The 13,229-nt window shown below is 47.0% G+C and overlaps 1 protein-coding gene across 3 annotated transcripts in view; it reads right to left on the reverse strand.

Annotated features, from left to right (window-relative positions):
- Positions 1 to 13,229, reverse strand: part of PSD3 (pleckstrin and Sec7 domain containing 3) — a 159,850-nt gene that overhangs the window by 63,795 nt on the left and 82,826 nt on the right. For all 3 annotated transcript variants that reach the window (XM_045021178.1, XM_045021177.1, XM_045021179.1), the window contains 2 exons: positions 10,064 to 10,176; positions 4,657 to 4,715 (listed from right to left, as the gene is read on the reverse strand). In XM_045021178.1, coding sequence (XP_044877113.1) covers positions 4,657 to 4,715; positions 10,064 to 10,176 — 172 coding nt within the window. The remainder of the gene's footprint in view (positions 1 to 4,656; positions 4,716 to 10,063; positions 10,177 to 13,229) is intronic.

Genomic DNA, 13,229 nt, shown 5'->3' on the forward strand with positions numbered 1-13,229 from the left:
TGTATCTTTATTTTTACTCATGAGATGTGCCATCAATTTCAATGGGACTCCCGGAGGAGAAAGGCACTGTGCTCAACATGAGAGGGTAGCGGATTGTGCCTTTCTGGGAGTAGAGTTTGCTTGTAACTTCTTTTCCCTTATAAAACCTGGAGGCTGAGATCTGCAAAGCCACTTAGCGGCTTTGGACTCCCACTCCCCATTAAAACTAATGGCAAATAGATGTTTACGTCCCTTAGACAACTTTGAAAGTCTTAGTTGTAACTTTTATAAGTTCCTTGGAGTTGCTCTGAAGTCTGTACAAGGGGCAACCTCCTTTCTTGTAAGAGCCACCCCCAAAGTTCCCAAATGTTTGATGGACAGCAAGGACAGCTCTGCCTTGCTTCGGTTAGAATACCCCCTCCCCATTAAGAACCCAGTTTGTGTCGGTCCCTGGGGTGCTTTAAGGCAGGTCTCCATGCATTGTAAATAAATTTTCTGAAATACAAATTAAACAGCCACATCAAACCAATTTAAGTTTGTATTTGTCCCACCCTACCCCCACATCTCAGCGTCCGATCACATAGCTCCCTTCCCCTCCCCTCTCCTCGGATGGCAATAGGGCGGCTGAGGTACAGTTTGTGTCCTTGCATTAATTTTAACCTGTAGGGCACAGAGAGGCCTTCTGGAATGGTCTCAGGCAAATGCCAGTCCTTCTCTGCCACCTAGTGGTTATGAGTAAAATGGCACTGAATGAAATTGTGGCTAGAAATTGTGGTTAGATTCTCCCAGGCTCATACACTGTGTCAAGGAGTCTTGCCCTCCCTTGAAGAAGTGCCTGTCAGACTTGTTCCTTCTAGGGTGACCAGACAGTAAGTGTGAAAAATTGGGACAGGGGATGGGGGGTTATCATAGAATCTCAGGGTTGGAAGGGACCTCAGGAGGTCATCTAGTCCAACCCCCTGCTCAAAGCAGGACCAAACCCAACTAAATCATCCCAGCCAGGGCTTTGTCAAGCCTGACCTTAAAAACCTCTAAGGAAGGAGATTCCACCACCTCCCTAGGTAACCCATTCCAATTCTTCACCACCCTACTAGTGAAAAAGTTTTTCCTAATATCCAACCTAAACCTCCCCCTCTGCAACTTGAGACCATTACTCCTTGTTCCGTCATCTTCTACCACTGAGAACAGTCTAGATCCATCCTCTTTGGAACCCCCTTTCAGGTAGTTGAAAGCAGCTATCAAATCCCCCTTCATTCTTCTCTTCTGCAGACTAAACAATCCCAGTTCCCTCAGCCTCTCCTCATAAGTCATGTGCTCCAGCCCCCTAATCATTTTTGTTGCCCTCCGCTGGACTCTCTCCAATTTATCCACATCCTTCTTGTAGTGTGGGGCCCAAAACTGGACACAGTACTCCAAATGAGGCCTCACCAGTGCTGAATAGAGGGGAATGATCACATCCCTCGATCTGCTGGAAATGCCCCTACTTATACAACCCAAAATGCCATTAGCCTTCTTGGCAACAAGGGCACACTGTTGACTCATATTCAGCTTTTCGTCCACCGTAACCCCTAGGTCCTTTTCTGCAGAACTGCTGCCCAGCCATTCGGTCCCTAGTCTGTAGCAGTGCATGGGATTCTTCCGCCCTAAGTGCAGGACTCTGCACTTGTCCTTGTTGAACCTCATCATATGTCTTTTGGCCCAATCCTCTAATTTGTCTAGGTCCCTCTGTATCCTATCCCTATCCTCCAGCGTATCAAGCACTCCTCCCAGTTTAGTGTCATCTGCAAACTTGCTAAGGGTGGAGTCCACACCATCCTCCAGCTCGTTAATGAAGATATTGACTAAAACCGGCCCCAGCACTGACCCTTGGTGCACTCCACTTGATACCGGCTGCCAACTAGACATGGAACCATTGATCACTACCCGTTGAGCCCGACCATCTAGCCAGTTTTCTATCCACCTTACCGTCCATTCATCCAGCCCACACTTCTTTAACTTGCTGGCAAGAATACTGTGGGAGACTGTATCAAAAGCTTTGCTGAAGTCCAGAAATAGCACATCCACTGCTTTCCCCTCATCCACAGAGCCGGTTATCTCATCATAGAAGGCAATTAGGTTAGTCAGGCATGACTTGCCCTTGGTGAATCCATGCTGACTGTTCCTGATCACTTTCCCCTCCTTTAAGTGGTTCAGAATTGATTCCTTGAGGACCTGCTCCATGATTTTTCCAGGGACTGAGGTGAGACTGACTGGCCTATAGTTCCCTGGATCTTCCTTCTTCCCCTTTTTAAAGATGGGCACTACATTAGCTTTTTTCCAGTCATCCGGGACCTCCCCCGATCGCCATGATTTTTCAAAGATAATGGCCAATGGCTCTGCAATCTCATCGGCCAACTCCTTTAGCACCCTCGGATGCAGCGCATCCGGCCCCAAGGACTTGTGCTCGTCCAGCTTTTCTAAATAGTCCCGAACTACTTCTTTCTCCACAGAGAGCTGGTCACCTCCTCCCCATACCGTGCTGCAGAGTGCAGCTGTCTGGGAGCTGACCTTGTCTGTGAAGACAGAGGCAAAAAAAGCATTGAGTACACTAGCTTTCTCCACATCCTCTGTCACTAGGTTCCCTCCCTCATTCAGCAAGGGGCCCACACTTTCCTTGACTTTCTTCTTGTTGCTAACATACCTAAAGAAATTCTTCTTGTTACTCCTAACATCTCCGGCTAGCTGCAACTCCAAGCGTGATTTGGCCTTCCTAATTTCACTCCTGCATGCCTGAGCAATACTTTTATACTTCTTCCTGGTTATTTGTCCAATCTTCCACTTCTTGTAAGCTGGTTTTTTGTGTTTAAGACGAGCAAGGATTTCACTGTTAAGCCAAGCTGGTCGCCTGCCATATTTACTTTTCTTCCTACACATCGGGATGGTTTGTTCCTGCAACCTCAATAAGGATTCTTTAAAATACAGCCAGCTTTCCTCGACTCCTTTCCCCGTCATGTTATTCTCCCAGGGGACCTTGCCCATCAGTTCCCTTAGCCAAGCTGGTCGCCTGCCATATTTACTTTACAACGCAACTCCCCCTTATATAGGCGCCTATATAAGACAAAGCCCCAAAAATCAGGACTGTCCCTATAAAATTGGGACATCTAGTCACCCTAGTTCCTTCTGTGCGCCAATGGGACACAAGAAGACATACGCCCCCAAGAGGCAGGGAGGGTGTGTGGCCACAAAGTGAGACCACTAAGTTAGGGAGGGAGTTCGCTGCACCCATTGTAGGGATGCGTCTCCCCCTGGGGGCTACTTGCTTCCCTGAGGACAGAATCCCTCCTGACACTCATTCAGGAGAGGGAGTTCTGCACTGCACCCAACATGGATCCATGTCTAGCAGGCACAGTAGACCCTGTATTACGTCTCCAGTGAAAGCGTCACTGCGTTAAACCTTTTCCGGCTCTGTCCAACAAGAAGAAACTCCACTTCCCAATGGAAATTGGCATGGAATCCAGATTTCCATAAGAATCTCACTCTACTCTCTGCATTGCCAATACCATTATCTTGGAGAGTAAATTACTCTGGGCCTGATGCTGTAGTCATTCACACAGGCAAAGCTCCTACTAACTTCAGTGGGGTTTCACCTGCATGACAGACTGCAAGGTCAAGTTGTTGTTGGGTAGCATTTGCTTTTGTGGAAATGCAAGTGTTTTCTGGAAACATCATATGCTGAGTAGTTCTTATTCATGCAAGCCAGCTGGCTGACACCAATACTCCTGAGGGTAAGTGCTATTCCACGTAACTTAAGGGGTGCAGAATTAGACTCTAGATGTGTAGTGGAGACCCCCCAAAAATGTGCAGCAAAAGGTTAAAATTCAGAGCAGTCATATCTCACCATGAGCACATACAACGGGGTGCTTAGAGCACTGAAATATACGTTATGTGGTCTCCTACTGCATCAAGTGCACTGGACACACCCTTTGCCTTATTTGGCTCATGTGTGTTTTCACATCAGCTGCAGAGGATACTGAATGGACGTTAACTGTGGTCACTTCATCCAAGAGGCTCTCAGTTCATAACTGGCTGCCCAAACATCCCCATTTCCCCCAAGGTTCTTTCTCCTCCTCCCCAGGAGAGCAAAGCCCCAGGGAAGGTAGAAGCCAACAGACACTGCTGCTGCCAGGCCAGAACAGGCTGCTGTCCCCAGGAAGAGCAACACAAAGGAGGATGAGCATCAGGAGGAGGAGTGCTTTCAGTTCCCCCACCCAAGGGATGGGTAATGCTGCAACTGGGGCAGTGGGCACAACCCTCCTGGAGGTCAGGAGGGGCTTGCAGGGAACCACAACCACTCTCACGCCCCCTCTGGGGGTGCAGCTTTCCCCCCAACAGGATCTGTTGGCTAGTTGTCAGATGACCGCCTTTAAAATATCCCATGGAGGAAGCAGTATCTGTGCTCTGGGGAGCATAAGGACTGCAACTGTATCCAAATACACGGGTGGCGAGGATGCCTATGCGCCTTGTGCCTCTAGCAGAGTGGCCAGTTGCAGTCCTGCTCCCGAGGAGGAGCACCATGCAAAACAAGGAGCGCCTGAGAGGGCTGATCTGCAACCAGCACCACTTCCTGAAAGCTCAACTTTGACAGGGAAGCGCTTCCTGAAAACAAGGGCAGAGCATGTTCTTAGCACGTGTACTCACATGGCCATGTAGGTCAGTGTTCAGCAGCATCACTGCACAGGTAAGACAATGGACTCCATCTGAGAAAAGAAACAGAGCAAATATCACACACAAATAGGGTGACCAGATAGCAGTGTGAAAAATTGGGACACTTATTTTTTTTTTTTTTGGAGTGGGGATATAGTTACATATATAAGACAAAGCCCCTTATATCAGGAAGGTCCCAATAACATTGAGATGTCTGGTCACACTACACATAAACTCACACTACCCAGGACAATGTATTTAAGATCAGCTCAGATTGCACTAGGACCTTGCTCACCAACTGAGTCTGCCTCTGCTTTTAAGGGGAATCTGGTCATCAAGTAGCACACAGAAAAATGCAGGAAAATCAATCTAATGTCATTTAACGACAATCAGTTCATCTCATACTTTCTTTTGTCTTTTGTCACCTGACAAAACTGTCTTGCAGCATCGACTGATAAGATAAAGTAGATATGAAACCACACTCTCACGGCCACTCTGCTGGTATCAGTACACCAAATGGAATCAGGTTTTTTTTTCTTTTTTTGCTCGTTAGGGCCAGAACAGAAAGAATAAACTCCCTGTCTCCTTGCCTGGGACACCACTGACCTTCCAGCAAGGAGATGTTATAGCCTCTCTCAGTCGGTATGTCTGGTCTTCCAGAAACATAGTCCTGGAAAACATGAGCACATACTATTTCTCCCCACAGGGCCCCTGACTCCTGCACTGCTTGTCTTAGACTCTGAACGAGGCAGGGCTGTACAATGAAAGAGGCTGCTGGTGCTCACAGGACCCCAGGGCCGCCCAGAGGGGGGGGCAAAGGGGGCAATTTGCCCCGGGCCCCGGGCTCCGCAGGGGCCCCCAAGAGAACAGCGGAGGCTCCCGCCTCCGCCCCTCTCCTGGAGCCTCAGCGCATCAAGCGCCGAGTCTCCGCCGGGGCCCCTGAGCCCCGCCCCGCTCAGAGCCGCGTGGTGAGGGGGCGGGGCTGGGAGCTCCGCTCCCTCCGCTCGGCGTGGAGCTCCCAGCCCCGCCCCCTCACCACGCGGCTCTGAGCGGGGCGGGGCTCAGGCCCCGCCGGCCACACGCTGCGGTTGTTCCGGCGAGGCGCTGAGACTCCGGGCGAGGAGGGAGCCGGGGGTAAGAGGCTGGGGCCGGGGCCAGGGGGAAGCGGGACCCACCGCCGAAGCGCAGCCCGGGGTCTTCGGCGGCGGGGGGCCCTTCCGTTCCGGGACCCGCCGCCGAAGTGCCCCGAAGACCTGCGGCGGGGACCCCCCCCCCGCTGCACTTCGGCGGCGGGTCCCGCTTCGGCGGTAATTCGGCGGCAGGGGCCCCCCGCCGCGGGTCTTCGGGGCACTTCGGTGGCGGGTCCCGGAACGGAAGGGCCCCCCGCCGCCGAAGACCCCGGGCCCCCGGAATCCTCGGGGCGGCCCTGCAGGACCCCAGCCTCATATGCAGCAGAAGCTGCCTGTTGTGTTGTCAGTGTGGCAGGGATCCATAGGAAGAGGCTCTTGAGGTGACAGCACTGGATTAGAAGCTGGAAGAAATGGGTTCTCTTTCAGGCTTTGCCATTGGCTGATTATGTGGCATTGGGAAAGTCATGTAGGCCAACATTTGCAGAAGCAGCCACTGACTGTGTGTTCCTCATTTTCCTGAGGCCTCATTTTGAGACATCTGGAGCCAGCTTTCCAAAGTGCTGATGGCCCACTAATCCAGCTGAAATTGATGGGAGCTGACCATCTGTGAAAATCAAGCCCTAGGCATCTCGCATTGGTCACCCCAAACTAGCGAACACTTGAAAATATCGATCTTCAGCTCTCTGCGCCTCAGTACCCCCATCTGTAAAGTGAGGGTCATAGTATCACCTCACCGGGGATGGGTGAAGACACATTCATCTCTCTCTATGAAGCATTCAACTATTACACTGATGAGCACCAAAAAAAGAAAGAGTGAGGAAATTAACCATTTCCTGTTCAGTGGGAGATCTGCATGATGTGCAGTGAGTAAGGTATTGGGCCGTATGCACTGTCCATCCTGTGTACTGAACAGAAATAAATAGTATGTGATCGAATCTTGAAGCCAGAGGGACTATGTATGTGCTGAGCTCGTTGCAGGATCAAGCCCTATGTCTTTCAGTGGGGTGTAGTGTACCTGTAGTTATGTACCCCGATGAGAAGCAGGCTGAGTCCACACTGATGTGGGTACCTACGGGTGTCGGTAAAAGGCTCTGGCAGAGTGGAGGCGATCCGGAAAGGGTTCAGCTGCTCCCCATTGCCAGAGCCTTTCACTGCAGCAAGGAAAGGCTCCAGCAGAGGGAGGCAGCAGGATACTACACTTGATCTTAGCTCATAGCTTGGGCCAATATATATCGTGTATGATACATACTTAGTACACAACCACACCCTTCTTGTGCACCTTCACCCTACCGGCTTAATCTGTGCATCACGTCCACACTGCTGTTTATACCCATGCTGGGGGGCTATGCATGTACGTAAGCTGAAAGAATCCTGCTGTGTAGACACACCTTAAGAGAGTAAGTTCTTTGAGGCAGGAACCATATTTCCCTAAGTGTTTGTACTGCAGAGTACAATCCAGAGTGGTATATCTGGGTACTGCAGTAGTATTAAATAAAACAACAGCAGCCACCATCGCCAGCAATGGCAACTCCCATTCACCCGAGGTTTCGATTTGTGGTGTTCCGGAACAGGCATCACGCACCCTTCGGTGGTCCCCTCCTGGGATGCAGCAGCTAACCACACTTCCCCATAGAGGGCTGAGCCAAAAGACACAATCAACCCCTTGGATCTGGGTGAAGCTAAACATTTATTTTAGATTCAACAATTCATTTCCCAAGAGTGTCACAGAGGAACATATCAATTTAGTATGGAGTCAGCTACAGTAGATTTAATTCTAATTCCCTCTATACCCAATTCTGGACTCTGACTCCAAACAATGTCTTATTTCATCTGTGTTGTGCACAGTTGGTTATTCATCTTCTTCTACCTCAATTTTAATGTATTAGTAGCTAAAATCATCTAGGTAGCTGGGATTAAGGGGGGCCTGAAATACATTTTTCCTCTTTCTTTCTTTTCCTGCTATCTTTATTTTAGACTTGCGTATGATGTGATGTAGTTGGAATTTTTAGGTCAAATTCTCTGTTGGTGTAACTCTATCAAATTCAATGGAGTTATGTCACCAGATAGTTTGTTCTCTTATTCAGGAATGGTTTTTTTCTTGGTTTTGTTTTTTGCTTTCCAAATTTTAAAAATGACTGAGTGTGCTGAAGAGGAAGTTGCCAACTAATTGAGGTTAGCTGGCCTACATGAAACGAGGCCAGGGAGGACATGCCCAGTTTTAAGCATGTACATAGCCATGCTGAGGAACTACTCAAGTACTTAGGCATGTTTAAATACCATGTTGAACTGAGGCCAATATAAATAAGGTTGCCCTGCCTCTGTCCATACCATTCTTCTGGCAAGGATAAATTAGAGGACTACCATTCTCATAGAATCATAGAATCATAGAATCTCAGGGTTGGAAGGGACCTCAGGAGGTCATCTAGTCCAACCCCCTGCTCAAAGCAGGACCAAACCCAACTAAATCATCCCAGCCAGGGCTTTGTCAAGCCTGACCGTAAAAACCTCTAAGGAAGGAGATTCCACTACCTCCCTAGGTAACCCATTCCAGTTCTTCACCACCCTACTAGTGAAAAAGTTTTTCCTAATATCCAGCCTAAACCTCCCCCTCTGCAACTTGAGACCATTACTCCTTGTTCCGTCATCTGGTACCACTGAGAACAGTCTAGATCCATCCTCTTTGGAACCCCCTTTCAGGTAGTTGAAAGCAGCTATCAAATCCCCCCTCATTCTTCTCTTCTGCAGACTAAACAATTCCAGTTCCCTCAGCCTCTCCTCATAAGTCATGTGCTCCAGCCCCCTAATCATTTTTGTTGCCCTCCGCTGGACTCTCTCCAATTTATCCACATCCTTCTTGTAGTGTGGGGCCCAAAACTGGACACAGTACTCCAAATGAGGCCTCACCAGTGCTGAGTAGAGGGGAATGATCACATCCCTCGATCTGCTGGAAATGCCCCTACTTATACAACCCAAAATGCCATTAGCCTTCTTGGCAACAAGGGCACACTGTTGACTCATATTCAGCTTTTCGTCCACCGTAACCCCTAGGTCCTTTTCTGCAGAACTGCTGCCCAGCCATTCGGTCCCTAGTCTGTAGCAGTGCATGGGATTCTTCCGTCCTAAGTGCAGGACTCTGCACTTGTCCTTGTTGAACCTCATCATATTTCTTTTGGCCCAATCCTCTAATTTGTCTACGTCCCTCTGTATCCTAGCCCTACCCTCCAGCGTATCAAGCACTCCTCCCAGTTTAGTGTCATCTGCAAACTTGCTACGGGTGCAGTCCACACCATCCTCCAGATCGTTAATGAAGATATTGAATAAAACCGGCCCCAGCACCGACCCTTGGGGCACTCCACTTGATACCGGCTGCCAACTAGACATGGAACCATTGATCACTACCCGTTGAGCCTGACCATCTAGCCAGTTTTCTATCCACCTTACTGTCTGTCCATTCATCCAGCCCATACTTCTTTAACTTGCTGGCAAGAATACTGTGGGAGACTGTATCAAAAGCTTTGCTAAAGTCCAGAAATAGCACATCCACTGCTTTCCCCTCATCCACAGAGCCGGTTATCTCGTCATAGAAGGCAATTAGGTTAGTCAGGCATGACTTGCCCTTGGTGAATCCATGCTGACTGTTCCTGATCACTTTCCCCTCCTTTAAGTGGTTCAGAATTGATTCCTTGAGGACCTGTTCCATGATTTTTCCAGGGACTGAGGTGAGACTGACTGGCCTGTAGTTCCCTGGATCTTCCTTCTTCCCTTTTTTAAAGATGGGCACTACATTAGCTTTTTTCCAGTCATCCGGGACCTCCCCCGATCGCCATGATTTTTCAAAGATAATGGCCAATGGCTCTGCAATCTCATCGGCCAAGTCCTTTAGCACCCTCGGATGCAGCGCATCCGGCCCCATGGACTTGTGCTCGTCCAGCTTTCCTAAATAGCCCCGAACTACTTCTTGTCTCCACAGAGAGCTGGTCACCTCCTCCCCATACCGTGCTGCAGAGTGCAGCTGTCTGGGAGCTGACCTTGTCTGTGAAGACAGAGGCAAAAAAAGCATTGAGTACACTAGCTTTCTCCACATCCTCTGTCACTAGGTTATTATTCTCACTGTTGTCAATCTCTCGCCTTCCACAAACAGTCCATTTTCATGAATATACTTGTTTTGTCTCAGGCAGGAGAATATTTCTAGCAGGAAATATACAGGCTATAGCCAAAAGTGAAAGAACAAAGAGGAATGCCCATGATGTAGAAATCAGAAGCAAAATTACCTTGAGTAGAAATGGTGTTTGGGTTACACTGATAGTATCTGTTGGAGAAGTGGATTAATACTCTCTCTCTTTCCTGAGTTTCTCCAATAAGTGAAAAGGCTTTAAAGAAATTCCTAAAAGAAGTTTAAAGAAAACTGAAATTAAAAACACAGATCTCTACTGGCTTGGCATTGCCCTTATAATATAGCATATTTCACAGTAAGGGATAGATGATATTTCCACTCCTAAAAACAACGAACAAATATTAAAGGGAGAGGCCCAATTCTGATTTTTTTAAAAAAACTAGGAAGTTAAAATGCTAGGGCCAGAGTTTCAGAAGGGTACTGAGCATCCATATTCAAAAGGGTTCCGCACCCAGCAGCTCCCATTGTTCTAGATGTTCTTAGGTGCTTACAAGATTTCAGAAGAGCTGAGCAACTCGAGTGTGCAGTGCAACTGGAGAGCCTGAATTCCAAAGCTGGCTAGCCAAAAAAGCTGGGCGCATATCATGATTCTGCTGTCACATTCCCTCATTCTTCTGATTTATAGCACTTCTGCACTGGCTCAATCATGTCTTTCCTATTAACTTTTAATGCGCCACAGCTAGGCCACAGTGTTACTATTTGTTCCCCTCTATCACCAGAACAGGCAAGAAGATCACCAAGTGTGACAGTATATACCACTATGTTCAGCCCTTTTACAAGACTATATTACATTTTGTACAAAGTATGCCCTGTGAGGGATCATTTGAAAACTCATAATTTGCTGATCATTATTGTCCTGGTGAAATATGTGTGGTAGCATTGTATGCAAAGTCATAAATGTCTACTGCAGGGGTCGGCAACCTTTCAGAAGTTGTGTGCTGCATCTTCATTTATTCACTCTAATTTAAGGTTTCGTGTGCCAATAATACATTTTAACCTTTTTAGAAGGTCTCTTTCTATAAGTCTTTAATATATAACTAAACTATTGTTGTATGTAAAGTAAATAAGGGTTTTAAAATGTTTTAAGAAGCTTCATTTAAAATTAAATTAAAACGCAGAGCCTCCTGGACCGATGGCCAGGACCCGGGCACTGTGAGTGCCACTGAAAATCAGCTCGCGTGCCGCCTTCAGTACACGTGCCATAGGTTGCCTACCCCTGGTCTACTGTATAACATTCCTGAGATGTTCTAAGTTTAGAAAAGCAGAAACAAACCAGTTCCTCAGAGACAAAAGGCAAACCGGTGTCAACTAGGTGTTAACTAAATCAAATGGACTAGCACCTGGTTAAGTGGCCATTCTTTTGGCAGGAAAAGGGTATGAACAAGAAATTTACATCTTGGCAAAGAAACAGCTGGAGGTTCCCATCCCCACAGACTTTCTGTCTCCTGACCCCCAGCTGGAGATGATTCTCAAAGAAAAGGAAAACGTGCAAGAATGGGGAACAGAGGCCCCAAATTTCTCCTTTCATCTCTACTCATGGCATTGACAACACTTGAAGGACAAAGGAAGCATCACTGGACTGGGGAGGGATCCTGGCAGAATGGAATTCAGGCGGTAAGACTGCTAAAACACGGTGAGAGAGACCTTTGCTTTGAATTCACTCTAACTTGTTAAGTTAGGTATTAGTAGCGTTTATTTTTATTTTCTTGTAACCAACTCTGACTTTTATGCCTCATTACTTGTAACCATTTAAAATTTATCTTCTTGTAGTTAATAAACTTGTTTTATTGTTTTATCTCAGCCAGTGTGTGCTTGGACTGAAGTGTTTGGGAAACTCCATGTGAGATAACAGGATTTGTGCATTTCATGTTCTATTAATAAAATGACGGCCTTTATATGAGCTTGTGTTGCCCAGGAGGGAGCTGGGCAGTACAAGACGCACATTTCTGAGGGAAAGTCTGGGACTGGGAATTGCCTGGTGTTGCCGTTCAGTGTAATTCAAGAGTGGCTGCCAGTACCACTCATACGGTATAGCTGGGACTAATGTACATGCTGGAGGGTGGGTGACAGCAGATCAGGAATGGTTGCTTTCACAGCGAAGCAGTGTAAAAAGCACCCCAAGTTGGAGAATGGATGGGACACAGCTGTTCAGCAGTCCAGATTGCACCCTGGGTAATGTCACATCAAGAATTTTAACAATTCAAAAAAAGGGTTTCCCTCCAGGGAATGTTACCAATTTTTAGTTTCTTTAGTAATGTTATGATAATATTAGGGCTGTCAAGTGATTACAGTAATTAATCGCGCTGTTAAACAACAATAGAACACCATTTATTTTAAATATTTTGGATGTTTACTACACACCTCTACCTCGATATAACGCTGTCCTCGGGAGCCAAAAAATCTTACTGTGTTATAGGTGAAACCACATTATATCGAACTTGCTTTGATCCACTGGAGTGCGCAGCCCCGCCCCCCCCAGAGCACTGCTTTACTGCGTTCTATCAAATTCGTGTTATATCGGGTCGAGTTATATCAGAGTAGAGGTGTATTTTCAAATATATTAATTTCAATTACAACACAGAATACTAAGTGTACAGTGCTCACTTTATATTTATTTTTAGTACAAATATTTGCACTGTAAAAAACAAAAAAAATTATTTTTCAATTCATCTTATGCAAGTACTGAAGTGCAATCTCTTTATCATGAAAGTGGACTTACAAATGTAGAATTATGTATAAAAAAAACTGCGTTCAAAAATAAAACAAAGTCCACTCAGTCCTACTCCTTGGTCAGACAATCACTCAGACAAACAAGATTAGTTACAATTTTCAGGAGATAATGCTGCTTGCTTCTTGTTTGCAATGTCACCTGAAAGTGAGAACAGGCATTCGCATGGCCCGGTTGTAGCCAGCGTCACAAGATTTTTACGTGCCAGATGCAGTAAAGATTCATATGTCCCTTCATGCTTCAAACACCATTCCAGACGACATGACTCCATGCTGATGGTTTCAATGCTCCAAAGCAGTGCGGACCGACGCATGTTCATCTTCATCATCTGAGTCAGATGCCACCAGCAGAAGGTTGATTTTCTTTTTTGGTGTTTTGGGTTCTGTAGTTTCCACATCAGAGTGTTGCTCTTTAAGACTTCTGAAAGCATGCTCCACATCTCGTCCCTATCAGATTTTGGATGGCACGTCAGATTCTTAAACCTTGGGTCAAGTGCTGTAGTTATTTTTAGAAATCTCACATCGGTACCTTCTTT

Source organism: Mauremys mutica, chromosome 6, assembly GCF_020497125.1.
Source record: "Mauremys mutica isolate MM-2020 ecotype Southern chromosome 6, ASM2049712v1, whole genome shotgun sequence".
Lineage (NCBI taxonomy): Eukaryota > Metazoa > Chordata > Testudines > Geoemydidae > Mauremys > Mauremys mutica.